This window comes from Prunus dulcis, chromosome 5 (genome assembly GCF_902201215.1).
Source record: "Prunus dulcis chromosome 5, ALMONDv2, whole genome shotgun sequence".
In the NCBI taxonomy this organism is placed as follows: domain Eukaryota; kingdom Viridiplantae; phylum Streptophyta; class Magnoliopsida; order Rosales; family Rosaceae; genus Prunus; species Prunus dulcis.
This window is the reverse complement of record NC_047654.1, coordinates 9,117,744-9,131,508: the sequence shown is the minus strand read 5'-3', so window position 1 is coordinate 9,131,508 and position 13,765 is coordinate 9,117,744. Positions and strand designations below refer to the sequence as shown.

The 13,765-nt window shown below is 36.9% G+C and overlaps 2 protein-coding genes across 4 annotated transcripts; one reads left to right on the top strand and one right to left on the bottom strand.

The window, feature by feature from the left end:
- Positions 1-4,525: 4,525 nt before the first annotated feature.
- On the top strand, positions 4,526-7,508 carry LOC117627352 (F-box protein PP2-A12-like). The gene is made up of 3 exons (XM_034359409.1): positions 4,526-5,181; positions 5,487-5,605; positions 6,811-7,508. The coding sequence occupies exons 1-3, from the start codon at positions 4,861-4,863 to the stop codon at positions 7,232-7,234; spliced, it is 864 nt and encodes a 287-aa protein (XP_034215300.1). The 5' UTR covers positions 4,526-4,860; the 3' UTR covers positions 7,235-7,508.
- Positions 7,509-7,809: 301 nt separating this feature from the next.
- On the bottom strand, positions 7,810-12,636 carry LOC117627351 (probable transcriptional regulator SLK2). 3 transcript variants are annotated; one of them, XM_034359406.1, is made up of 10 exons: positions 12,297-12,636; positions 11,062-11,605; positions 10,774-10,905; positions 10,535-10,583; positions 10,218-10,432; positions 10,027-10,095; positions 9,771-9,871; positions 9,517-9,610; positions 9,372-9,441; positions 7,810-8,864 (listed from the first exon to the last, which is right to left on the bottom strand). In XM_034359406.1, the coding sequence occupies exons 2-10, from the start codon at positions 11,521-11,523 to the stop codon at positions 8,083-8,085; spliced, it is 1,974 nt and encodes a 657-aa protein (XP_034215297.1). In that variant the 5' UTR covers positions 11,524-11,605; positions 12,297-12,636; the 3' UTR covers positions 7,810-8,082. The 3 variants fall into 3 exon arrangements, with proteins under 3 accessions (XP_034215297.1, XP_034215298.1, XP_034215299.1); XM_034359407.1 differs by having other exon boundaries at positions 11,062-11,557; XM_034359408.1 differs by having other exon boundaries at positions 11,062-11,554.
- Positions 12,637-13,765: the final 1,129 nt, after the last annotated feature.

Here is a 13,765-nt window from a genome sequence, read left to right as displayed (position 1 = left end):
TTAATGCTAAGGTTTAAACCTTGATCATATCATATATCTGACTCCCCCCAAAAAAAAAGAAAAAAAGAAAAAAAGAAAAAAAAGAAGCTTTGATCATGTCAGAATGTTACCTGTCAGCATCTTCTTATATTATTTCAAGGCAGATTTTTGTATGGGTTTGCAAATTTAAAGGCATCAACACACAACATGGTTGATCACTTTATACGATATCATGATGTCACACTCTCTTATCTAATTGTATTTTATATCTAATCATATTGTCTTCATCACAAAGTCAGCATATCCGACGGTGCTACGTGCTGTTAGGTATATTCTCGACAGTGCAGAGTTAAAAAGTTTATATATCATTAATGTTATTCTATTTTGATCTTATAATCAATGTTCTCTTTAATTTCATTATTTGTGGTGGACCATGCGAAATTGACAAAAACCAAAAGGCTAAAGCCAACTTGAAAGCTACTAGGATGAGATCAAAATTTGTCACATTAGCACACCTGCTTCTGGTGGAGCAAAGACGACAGCTACGCAGAGTTGATTTACAAGCTAAAAGTAAACATAAATATATAGGGGTGTGCTAGGGCAAATTAAATTTGTTTCTTTACACCCTATTTTCCAATGGTAAGGAAAAAATTCACCTAAGTAAAATTGTGATGTTTGTTCTAGTTGTAGTTAAGTTATTTTCGCTTGACTAGAGAAGGTGCTGAGTTCAACTCAGTAGCGGATTCAGAAATGGAAAGTTATACATAAATAAAATCCTAAAATATTAAGTTTTAAATTAAAACTATAATTAAAGATATATAGAAAATGAGAGAATTAGAAATTACTGGTTGTTATAGAAAGGAGAGGACAAGCTAGTACGTTGCCCACTGCCCAGCCAGTATAATAGAAAGATGCAGAAAATAAAGAGGGAAAAAGGATGTTGTTGTTGTTGTTGTTGCCCACTGCCCACCCTGTCCTTCACACAGATCTGCCACTGGTTCAATTCACATTCACACATGGATGTGAGTTGGATACCTATTATTAGCGTGAGCTTAGTTTCTCTATTTGTGACTGATTTCATTATTGTGGGCGTGTGAGCATCCAGTTGTAAATGGTACTCCTTCACAAATATCTTATCATTTGTTGAAAACGAAAATGCATTTTGACGTTTGACATGTCCGGAAAGTAGAAAAGAACCTTCAATTTGAGCCACAAAGGTTCTCAAATAGATCTACATGACATTGTTGTATGGCACCAGCGAGGGTTATAATATCAATATGTACGAAGTTAAATGAACAATTAGCTGTCAATGGCCCCCCATTCTCCTCAGATTTGCCGCTAATGTCGATATCTATAAGACCTCTCTTTTTATGGGTGTCAATTTGTTCAAGTTGTTTTCCATTTGCTCATGTTCTTGTCTTCTTCTTCTTCTTCTTCTTCTTCTTCAGCAAAGTCGTATATCAGTCTATGGAATGGTAGTTGTTGCCGGCTTGCTAACAACAAAATAGATCTTACACAGTAACCTTTATATCTACATCAATTGTACCATATTCTTTGAAAATTGTACCGTTCAATTTGGCAGCCAGGTTTCTTTGTTCTCTATTAGGGTTCTTTTATTAAATTTTATATATACTTGGAAGAAGTCAAGAAGATGGTTAGAAGGAAGTAAGTAAGAGATTCTGTATATGTTTTACCTGCTCCATGTGATTCTTAACAGCAAATCCTATTTAAATCCAGGGCCATAAATAAATCAAGATGACTTTCATATTTAACATCATCACCAAACATGACAAATACATGATTTATTAATTTTTGCACTTTCGTTCTTCACACTCCGACCACATATTTAAATGGGAAATGCTGAACCTTGTGATATTTTTTCGAAGATGACAATGAAAGATTTAAGGAATGTATTATTTGGAGTCTGGCTTTTATAGCGTTTGGCAGAAAAATTTGATTATAAAAGTCCGACATATTAGAAACATGTAGCACTTAACACGTTTTGATATAATAAATAAAATCACTTACGAGGCATAAAGCCTCAAAACAACTTCTTAGATAAGATTAGTTACAAAGCCAATATATAGGGGCGGAACTACTCACAATCATTGAGCGGCCTTGACCCCTACTCAATATCCTTTCACTCACTTGAACCCTTTGAATATGTATACGGCATAACCATAGATTTGAGAAGAAATCCCTGTAACTTTGTGCCCAAACATAAAAATCTAATAAACTACCAGGAAGATCATACTATTTATTTACATCATATCTTTCCGGTGTGCTTGATAGGGTCGTGAGCCATGCCTTGACCGAATGATGAACATGATGATGTGACCTTAATTAAAAACACATGAAACCAACCGATGAAGACTGACTGGATATTTACCATTGATAACAAATTAATTAATCTAACCATGTGATTAATTAGCAATTGCAGCTATTAAAACTATATGCATGTTAACATCAAACCATTTATCTGCCCCGTCTACTTGGACTGACCAAATCCTTTTCCTTTTCAGGGTTTAATTTCTTCTGGTTCACACAATACTTTTCGTATACTCCATGCCAATTCTTGCACTAGCATTTCTTAACCAACCATGATTAATTCAATTCGTGTTATTGATACAAATTAAGAATTAGGGTTTCGTGCTAGCTAACCTAATATTTCTGTACTGCATATGTCATGGTGTTGGCAGACAGTTTCCCCATTGAAAACCACTAGAAGTGGCTGAGTTCTGGTAGGTGGCCAGTTGCAGTCTTCCCCTTGTGCATTCAAACAATTCTTCTTTGGTCTCGAATTTAAATAGCTCTCTCTTATGCTTAGCTGACTAGTTCCCACCCAAGTGGGAGAGACCACTGGGTCCAACTCTAGATATTAAACCCAAGAGGGAGCTACCTCCCAGGCATATGATTGTAAACTTGAAGATGCTCATTTCAACTCAAAAGCCATTGAAGATCCTTTAGCAATTTTTTAATGTTATTGTCAAATATTCGATATGCTATTTTACTGCTCTGTGAATCCTATATGGTAATCTATAATTAGTTTTGCCGACAATCCTATACACGAGATTCTATGTTTGATTTATTCTTTTAAAGTATCGCTTGTTTAAAAAATCCAAAATTATTAACGACAATGTGTTTTCCAAATTGTCTTACAAATTAAATTTACACCAAATCGATACAAAAGATAACTGAGATGATTTCTTTCAACCAAATAAAAGATAATTGAGAGGATTTATGTGCTTTGATCCTAAAATTTGTCAATGTTTATGATTAAACAAAGCTTGCAATAGATTGCAATGCCAACTATGCCAAGATACCAAACTCATTGTAAAATATGAATCTTACCATATAATATTTAAAGAAAAAAATTGGCCTACTCTCCTCCACCATGGCCGAGGCTGGCCTTGTAATCCCTTATCCATTCTTGAGAGAAACCCTAACCATGAAAACAATGGGACACATTGCAAAACGGCTAAATATTAGCATGCCACCTCCTCAAAGCTGACTCAGAACCACGTTGAGGGTCAATGTGCTTTTCGCTAATTGTAGGTAGATCAATTGTCCACGTATTTGAATTCCAAATTAAATACCTCAACCACTCATTTAATTTAAATGGCGATTAATATAAGGGACGAGGACTTTGTTTTTTCTTGTTAAATATTTGTGATTATGGATAATGGGAATCTAGTGCTCCCAATTTGGTATTATTGAATTTCCAATATAAAATTAATGGCTACCCTTGTATTGTTTTTGTCGAAAAATATTCAAGAGCTTTTGTGTTTGAAGGAGAAAAGCAATTAGAAAATGTGTAGTTAAACAGTCTCACTCGGGTTTGGAGATACAGTTGATTAGCTAATTTACAATATTGTAGGTCTTTTCTAGGAAAATTGTGATGTGGATAGTTTTATTGGGAGCTCTCCCTCATTGACTGTTGCGAATCATAACACGCACGCGAATGAGTGTCGAGAATTTCCGTTCTTTATTACACAAGAATTTTATAAAAATAAATATAAAATGTTTGAGTTTTATTTTGTGTTCATTAATCTTTTTCAAATGACGATGTCAAACTGTCTATTTTAATTTTTTTATATTGTTCATCCCATTTTCTTAACATTGATAACAATTAATTCATTCTTTTTAAGAAAAAAGATGGAACCATTGTGAACTTAAAATCACCAGGTACATTCATTCGCACCGATATGAGCCGCTCATCAATGATTCGAATGTTTCTTACCAAAAATTAGCCACAATTTAACAATTTAATAGTAATCAAACAGATAAACAGTTGGCAAAAAAACAGATAAACAAACACCATATTTTCAGATAAACCGAATTGATCGGGATAATAATCTAATAGCAATCGATGCCACCAATAGATAAAAATTCGCCTAATCTTGTTTTACCTTATAATCAGATACGATTTACTTTTTAACCAACAACCTTATCGTCCAATCTATCAGAAACCTTTTATCCAAAAAGAAAAAGAAAAAGAAAAAGAAGAGTCAGAAAGCAATCCAAAATGTTTTAAAACCAGAAACGGTTTACTGTGTGAACCAGCCGTCCACAGCTATCCACTGTTTCTAATTAAAAAACCAAAATGGCGACAATACAATAGTCTCTCTTCATGCTCTATATTTCTTCCACATCAGATATCGCTGTCGCCCCCTCCTTTTCTCAGGAAACAAACAACCAAAACAATCTCTCACAGCTTGGGCTCTACGCGTCCCTCTACGAAAGTTCAATACTTTAGTGCATACATCGAGATTTCATGTCCTCTCGCCCCAAACCCATCTCTCTATTTCTTCACAAAGCTTAATTCTTCACAGCTTTCTGAGCTTCTCTCTGTCTCTGCCTCTCTGATTGCTCTGTTTGGCTATGGGTGCTAGTTTCTCTGCTTGCAAATCAGACCCAGTTGGGGCTTTGCCTTTGCAATCAAAACCCAGTCTTGGCGATTTGCCGGAGAGCTGCGCGGCGCTGATTCTGGGTTATTTGGACCCACCGGAGATTTGCAAATTGGCGAAGCTCAATCGGGCTTTTCGTGGAGCTTCTTGGGCTGACTTCATTTGGGAATCGAAATTGCCTTCCAATTATCAAACTATTGTTAGAAAAGTGTTCGGTGATGGTTTGGAAAATTTGGGTAAAAGAGATGTTTATACGAGGCTTTGTCAGCCTAATTCTTTCGATGATGGTACCAAGGTGGGTTATCTTTCGATTTTCATTTTTCCTTTTTTTTTTTTTTTTTCTTTCTCTGTTTGGGTATCGAGAAAGCGTGGGAAAATGATAGAAATTGGAGGCTTTGACTTGAATTGTCTCAGCGAGGAAATCTTATTGAAATCGTATTGAAAGAAAAAAACTTTATAATGAAAGTTTAGATATTTTCATGTTTCGGGACTATTATTTGACTTTGTAAGCTTTACTATCTTTATCTTATCGTTTCTATGTTTTATTTCCTTGCTTTGGATTTGGTGTGCGGTGTTTGACATTTTTTGTGTTGGGTGCAGACAGTTTGGCTGGATAAAAGTACAGGATCTGTTTGCTTGTCGATTTCTTCAAAGGGATTAGCAATCACTGGCATTGATGATCGAAGATATTGGAATCATATTCAAACTGAAGAATCTAGGTGAGAATTACTGATCTTCTTTTTCCTTTCTCATTGAAATTCCAGTGAAATGGGAAATTTTGTATGTTATAGATTGCTGATGAACGTCCAAGTATTACATCGAGTTTTCTTGCTGGAATTTTCCCAAGTAGGTTTATTTATTTATTTAGGTTATTCCTTTTGTGAAGTTTTAATGATATTTCGGTTTTAATGCATGATGCTGAGCTATGGAAGTTTGTGGTTGTGATCGTTTGTGGTATGTTAATGACTTTTTAAGTTTTTGTGGTCAAGCGTGCCAAATTTTTTTAACCTTGGGCAACTTCGTATTTTGGGGGTTAACCACCATTTTTTGATCAATTAATGATCGGTGGTAAGGGTTTGGATCAACATAATATCTGCTTGTTCAGGTACTTGCTTTCTGTTCTTGGAAGAGGAGGGAGGAGGGAGGAGGGAGGAGGAAGGAGTTTATTAACATATATGTTCGTTTTGTCCACTGAAACTAATGAAAATGGGTTATAACAAATATTTAGAGCAACCTAACATATAGATAATGTGATTCTTAATTCTTATCATTGCTAGGATATGAGAATGCAAAATTTTCTTGGTACATGGTTACTGCTTTACTGGAGTTTGAGCTTATTAAAACTGCCACAAAAGCTTGTCAGAAGTTATGAAGCATCCGATATTAAGAAAAGGTTCAGTTTCAGCTAATTTAAATTGCCATTAAACTCTTCAAAAATTAAAAGCTTCTCATATTATGAAAAATCTAGATTTATTTAACCTGATTTGAGCTTATTTTGAATGCTAACAGGCTTTTTTATGAATCTGTTTGTACTGTGGCATTGCTGGTTGGCTTTCTCTTCAAGTTGACTTCATCCTACATAGTTTGTCTAAAAGCATTTACAGAATGAATCCCAAAGGATATACAATTCAAGATTGATTTGTATTTTTGTTTTAATTTTATTCTGGTGCTCATTTGGGCCTCATGACTAATACAATGCATCTTAATGTGATCATGTGAAATAAACCGAAAGGTTGTGGATTGCTTACTTCTGTTGTGGCTATGATGTCCCAAGACCCCTGGTTCTTGGGTTTTTGGAATTGTACCCTCCTGGTTCTGATTTTCTGATTGAGGTTGCCTCACTGGAATAAGATGCTTTACCCATTTACCTTTGCACTAAAAGTATTCGGGGAACTAAGTTGGAGTTTTCTTTTCTTGAACACAGATTTTGCAGCGTTGCATATCTTCAGCAAATATGGTGGTTAGAAGTCGATGGGGAGGTTGAGTTCCCGTTTCCAGCAGGGACATACAGCCTATTCTTTAGGCTGCAGCTGGGACGGTCTTCGCAGAAGAGGTTTGGTCGCCGAATTTGCAATACCGAGCATGTCCATGGTTGGGACATAAAACCAGTGAGGTTTCAGCTATGGACTTCAGAAGGTCACTATGCCTCGTCCCAATGCTTTTTAACTGAACCTGGAAAATGGAACTACTACCATGTTGGGGATTTTGTTGTGGAGAACCCCAATGCATCAACAAAGATTAAACTCTCTATGACCCAGATTGATTGCACCCACACCAAAGGTGGTCTCTGTTTAGACTCTGTACTTATATACCCTAGTGAATTTCGAGAAAGGCTAAAGCATTTTTAATTTGCGCTTTACCTTTTCAGTTAGGTAGTTCTGTATTATAGAGTTAGGCCATCTTCAGCAGAAAGCCAATTTAGAGATAGTGAATGTCTCCTTGGGGTCATATGTGTGTAAGCAAAGAAACGTGTAAATTCATTCTCTCTTTGTTTGATTCGTTTAATTAGCGACAGTGGATTAAGATTTTGTATGTCTGTCTGTCTCCATAGTCAAAGGGGCTTCTGCCTTCTATGGGATTTTGAGAAATTAATGATGGATATATTTACAGTTGAACTTTGTTGTTGCTCTTTCGTTTAATTAGTGATAGCATTAAGATTTTGTATCTGTTTACATAGCCAAGGTCTTCTGTCTAGAATAGAATTTGATTTTGAGAAATGATCACAACCGCATATATATTTACAGTCGAGGGGAAAACCCTTGTTTGGCTTAAACTACTGCAGAATTATCAGCAAGTGTTTTATCATATTTTACTTTCTCAGAACAGCAGTTGCAACTCATTCCCCATGCCAGTCCATTCTTGCTTAGCGAAAAAGAAATATGAACCGGAAAAGGGTTTTGATTGGAACATCTGAACCAGCTCAGGCTGTAAATACCAATACTATAAAGATCACAGCATGTAGCTTGATAATATTACAAGAGCTTGGGTTGTGAAAGAGCCCTTACATATGTTTGAAACTGATCATAAACTAATACTCGAAATGACATTAGAAGTGTGTCAGTATACATATCTGGTAATATTAGCGAAAAGATAAAATCTGCATCTGGAGACCTGTAGTCTTGTACAAACTCTGGCATTAGGCACTTACCCATCATACCTCAGAATCTCACAATAAAACCAACCCAAGAAGAACTATTCAGACCTTCCAACCATAACCCACGTCATTGCCATTGCCATAAATTGAATTATGATCATGATAGCCATGAGAAATATTAACTATTGATTCCGGTAAATAAAGCTTTCCTGACAAATTTGGTTCTCCATTGATGAAGCAATTATTGGTATGAACTTTGGACGAGTTCCCATTGAAGGCTGCCTTCGAGCTGCTGGTCCTTCCTGCAATACTATTGAACACATTTCCTTGGGCAGCTGCAGCTGTTGGGCAGCCCCAAACTCCTGAAGGCAACTCTATAACTGAACCTTTACCACTTCCCCAGATGGGTTCTTCCCTATCATGCTTATTTGCTGATCGGCTATTGTTGTTGATCATTTCCTGTACTAGTTTTTGAATTGCGTACTGCTTCATAGACGAATCTAAACTTGACAAGCCATTTTCCACTGAGCTTTTAATCAGTCCTGAATTTGAGGTTCTAGGACCCTGAAATGGTTCAGAAGAGGTGTCCTGGATGTGCGGCTCCTGGCTAGCTCTGCTCACAATGGAGGTCAAGTTGCTTTGTCCCATCAATTTGTGGTGAGAACCACGCAGCAATGATGCTGCCAGTTCTGCGCTAGTTGAAAGTCCTTTGTGACTCATAGGTGAGCTTTCATTTGTATTGCTTCTAAAACCACAAGATGCAGCCATCAACTTATTGTTGTCTTTTGGAGGATCTCGTGCACTCTCTAGCTGCTCCTTTCCTTTTATTTCCTGTTTCTGGAGCTTGGTCATGGCAGCTCCTCTGCAATAACTTTCCAGGCTCTCTACAAGTAAACTTGTAAGCAATTACCTCAACTAGGGATGAAATACGATGATAATAGGACCTCAAGCAACAGTTTAAAATTTTTTAAAAAAAACTATTTTAACTTCCATCTGAGGGGAAATTAGGAACATGAGTTTCTCTCCTTCCTACCAACAAAAAGAAAATCTTCCTTGCCATTATGAAAAACAAAGTCAAGCATTCACAGCACCATCTGAAAAAATTTATCTCCAAAAAACAGAAAAACAATCAACCCTTTACTCCGAGAGTTATGTGCTTGACAAACAAGCACAGCTATCATGCACAAGGAGGTGCAAAGAGCCATCTTAGGGGCTACTCAACAACATATGTAAAAGAATATAAATTATTGAAGCCCAAAAAAAACTGCAGTTGTTCCATCGTTTGTCAGAGCGGCATAACCACCATCGAGGTGGAAAACCATTGAATTGCTAAACTGAAAACTAAATACACGGCGGAAGCCATTAACAGAAACACATGACTTGCTACTTACCAATTGGGCCAGTAACATTATCCTGGCATAAAATCATTAAATCTTTCATAGCGTAGACAATCTCAGATATCTGTTAAGAATGCAAAAGAAACTGTTAAAAAATTGGACATTAGTTTCAAACTAAAGCTAAATGAATGTTCAATACCTGCAAGCACCGGGTGTATCTTTTGGAAAATCCCAAATCATCAACCAGCTGTTGATCCACAGTCTTTGCAAGTTGTCCTCCGGCTGCTAGGATCCTACAGTAATTTAAATGATAAAGAACTACAGATGAGGTTTCTAGAATAACATGAGAAGCAAAATTATTATCTCAAGTACTTTTCATCACTATGCCAATTTATACAATAATAGGTAACTGGTCTTCAATATAACTAGAAAAGGAGAACCATCCATTCTTACCTATTGCAATTTGCTTGTACATCTTGGAACAAAACCCCATCAGATCCTCTATCATCAATAGAGCACTTGTAATCCTGTACGGCATGAACCAGCTGAACAACCTAGAATACGACAAAATTGAAGAACAAAAGTTACAAGAAAGTAGATCCTGGAAGGAATCATAAGATGATTGAACCCTACATTGAGCAATGACCAAATTGGACTCTTTTACAAGCTTACAAAAATACACAAAGCACAAAACAAGAAAGATTCATACCTGCGGTGCAACTGCAGTTCGACGGAAGAAAACTTCATGAGAACATACACAAAATTCCCAGGACAATATCTGAAAAATCATTGGGGATAAAAACAAGGAAAAGTTATATGAAGAGGAGTTAGTAAGCAAGATACATAGAGAGTTAGAAACAGTATGCAATTAACCCACCAACTTATACAAAGTGCACTCACCTTCAAATCACGAGAGAATACTATACGAAGTTGACCTTCATGAACAACTTGAAGTTGCTGGTAGACACTCTCTTGAACTGCTCTTCCATATTCCAACATCATTACTCCAGAAGGAAATCTAATCTCACGAGGCAAATCGAGGAACAAGAGTTCATCGATCACACCACTCCCAAATGTGATTTCATTTAGCCTTGGAAGCACTTCAAAATATGCCTCTATCAAGTGGTAAAGGACCAATAGAAGTTGAGGGATATAAAAAATAATAAAGCTAGATATTCAGAGAAAATAGATTCAGTAAAGTGCAAACTTTTTTTTACCAAATCCCCTTCTTGATTTACAACCACATATGTTACACTGCCATGGTACCTGACAAGACAACAGCAGCAAAACTACCAATTTTCAGTTTGTAGAAAAGATAAGAAGAAGAAGAATCAGGTGCATTCATATCAAGACATGCATGCTAAGAGATATTACAAGTGGGGAACTACATTTGTGCATCTAGTAGGAGTCATAAGTTACAAAAATCAACAAATGGAGCCACAGAATGAAAACCGACCATTGTTAGATGGGGCAAAATACCAAGGGCATCGCGCCCAACTTCATCATACGAGGACAGACACCACCTTTTCTTAGCACTTGGGGCATAATACTCTGCCACAAATTTCCTCCAATAGGACAAGTTATTGTCCTAAAAGAGGGGTAGAAGAGAGTAAGATTATGTTCAAGTTATATAAGTTGAAAAACAAAGATGAAGCAGTCATGACAAACATGAAAGGAACTGCGAAATGGTTATAATTCATGAATGAATATCAACGGTATATTATCGATTAAGCTAACTACTAACAGCTGGCCGGTTTCGGAGATGATATATGTACTGCATTAGCCGGCGTGAACAAACACCTTCATCAGGGAGCTGCATAACAGATGCTTGATGCACCACCTCCTGTTGTGTTACTACATGCCTCATCAGTTGCTGCTGCTTTTCTTTGTCAACACCCTTCAACTGCAGAGAAGGATGTAAAATCTTTTGCTGATCTTGATTCTGTGACATATTATAATGAAACAATTCCTGTATTTGCAATTTATTTCTTTGCAATTCCTCAGAGTCCTGACTCTGCAGTAGCTGCTGAATAGCATGCTTGTTAAGACTAGCCTCTTTCTTGACGTCTATTCTAGGTTTCTTATGCCTCTGACTTGAGGTAAGAGGTTCCTGTTCTCCACCATTAAGAAGTGGATGGTGGTTCTTCAATGCTGGCTGAGGTGCAGCCCCGAAATGCCATTGATATTGCTTCCTTTTAGGCGGCATCTGGTTGCATTTATGTTTTTAAATGCGATGTCTGCTGCAATTTGGAGGAACCAAGTATAACTTAATAAGAGTTTGAAGGTACCTGAATTTATGCAACGAGAGAAAGTCACAGGCGGTTCAAAAAAAAAAAAAAAAAAAGATCTTAAACACCCTTTTCCTTCGTGGTTGAAAATTTTATTGTATCTAGTGGACAAGTACATGGCTTTCAGGTACCGAATAACATATTTTTCCACATGGATATCTACCAATAATATAACCAAGAGCTGAGTTACACATTTACTATGAAACAAAAACATAGAACTTTTCAAGCTTTCATACACATACATAAATAATAGCAAAGAACCAAACTTAGCATTAAACCAACAAATAAGACTGGTTGGTTTCCGGGAAAAGGGGCAAGGAACAACAATTAAAACCATCCCCAAAGAAAACTCTCCATGGAAATAAAGAGGGCAAGCACAGAAGTTCCTTAAGAAGCAAAACCCATGTCCAAAATTCTTCCTTCCAGTCATTTCTTTTGAGAAACTAAGTAAAACCTTAACCTTTCCCAGTAAATAGTCAGGGAAACAACAGTCTCATCACAAATGGAGCCTGTAGATAAGGTAATGTCCAATCTTCAGCCCCAACAAGGCACAAAAATCAAAGCTCTCTTTTACGTCCTTTTCCAACATTTTCTCGGAAACCAAACGGATCTACTTTCTTGGTAAAAGAATCAAAGCCAAAACAAAGTAATGCAAAGTAAACAAAACAAAATGCTGGGTCTATTTTCTCACCCACAAAGCAGCATGAACTTTGAAGCAAAAGTTGAAAAAGCTCAGATTTTGTTGCCAAATATTAAAAGAGCTTAGCTCATGATATTGGCTCAACTCAGAATCGATTGAAGCTTTGAGAAAGCGAAGAGGTGGCGTGGAACTTGTTTGGAAGAACCGCCATGGCCGTGAGGTAGCAGCAAAGGTTGGTATGTATGCTATGGTGAGCGGGAAGTGGCACCTTTGTTAAGAGTGTGGATGCCTGCGAGTGGAGACCGGCTGTGCCGGTTACTGGACTTTGTTTAACCGGACGTCCCAGTAAGACTTTAGGCACGCGTCAGCCTAGGACAAGCCACGTACAGCTTCGAGGAGATTTTGCAGTAGGGCATATGAACCTTCTTGTCTCCTTCGTCCTTATTCAACCCTTGGTCCTAGGATTTTCCCGTTATTCCGAAATTGCCCTTGCCGAATGAGCGTGCTGTCCTGTCCTTTATTTCATTTTGTTTGTTTTAAAAAAATTTGTTAATGAAGTAGAAATACAAAGTATACCCCAAAAAAAAAAAAAACAAAAGAAAGAAAGAAGATAAAAAGTCAGTTTTGGTCCCAGTAATTTGCGACTTCTACTACTTTTGTTTATGTCATTTCAATTTTGTCAATTTTGTCTCTATACGTTCAATTTCGAGCAAAGACAATCGTGATTTGCTGTCAAATTTTTTTAACGCCCGTCATGTTTTGGTCACGTGACCCTCATGTGGAGGGGCAATTTAGTCAAATCGTGCCCACCTAAAAGCTGCCTTCTCTCTTCAAAACCAACAAAAACAAAAACAAAATTGCGCCTTTCTCCATTATACGAGAGTTGCAACTTTGGGCAAACTACGGTTAGGGTTTGAATACAATTTGGTCAATTTCGAAACAATCTCTTATGCTGGATTCAGACATTCACAACATTAACAATGAGGAAGAGAGGTGAAGGAAGTGGATGCAGAAATAAACAAGGTGAGAGCTTGATTTTTAAATTAGGTTCAAGTTGGTTTGAGATCTTTATTCAATTGTTTGGCGCTTTCAATATTCCAAGTTGTTTGGGCTTTCAATGCATTCTTTATTCAATTGTTTCAGAAAGCATCTCCAAGAGACTCTTTAAATTTTGGCCAAATTCTCGTTAAAATAACTAGAAAACTATTATAGCAAACCACTTAAAAGGTGTTTCTTCCAGCAATGTTCTTTATTTTGGCTAATCTGAAGTATTTTATTATTATTTTCTCTTTCTCTTGCAAATCAAATATATTAAAAAGAAAAGTGAAAACCCAACCCCACCAACCTCCCAAATGTCTCTATCTCTCTCCCCATTTTTCTCTCTCTTTCTCTTTCTCTTCAATTTGGCGAGCCTCCATTTCTCTCTCCTCCTTGCTAGATGTAGAGAGCCAAAAGTTGGTTCTCCAAAATAGATAACCAAGTATGGAATCTGCTGGAAGGAGAATTTTCCTTCTTTTTAG

Bases quoted from the DNA above. Each gene is read 5' to 3' on its own strand.
- LOC117627352 (XM_034359409.1), top strand. From the start codon at position 4,861: ATGGGTGCTAGTTTCTCTGCTTGCAAATCAGACCCAGTTGGGGCTTTG. The intron at 5,182-5,486 runs GTGGGTTATCTT...TGTTGGGTGCAG, and splicing joins CTTTCGATGATGGTACCAAG to ACAGTTTGGCTGGATAAAAG. The intron at 5,606-6,810 runs GTGAGAATTACT...TCTTGAACACAG, and splicing joins ATTCAAACTGAAGAATCTAG to ATTTTGCAGCGTTGCATATC.
- LOC117627351 (XM_034359406.1), bottom strand. From the start codon at position 11,523: ATGCCGCCTAAAAGGAAGCAATATCAATGGCATTTCGGGGCTGCACCT. The intron at 10,906-11,061 runs GTTAGTAGTTAG...CCCCTCTTTTAG, and splicing joins ATCTCCGAAACCGGCCAGCT to GACAATAACTTGTCCTATTG. The intron at 9,611-9,770 runs GTAAGAATGGAT...AAATTACTGTAG, and splicing joins GTACAAGCAAATTGCAATAG to GATCCTAGCAGCCGGAGGAC.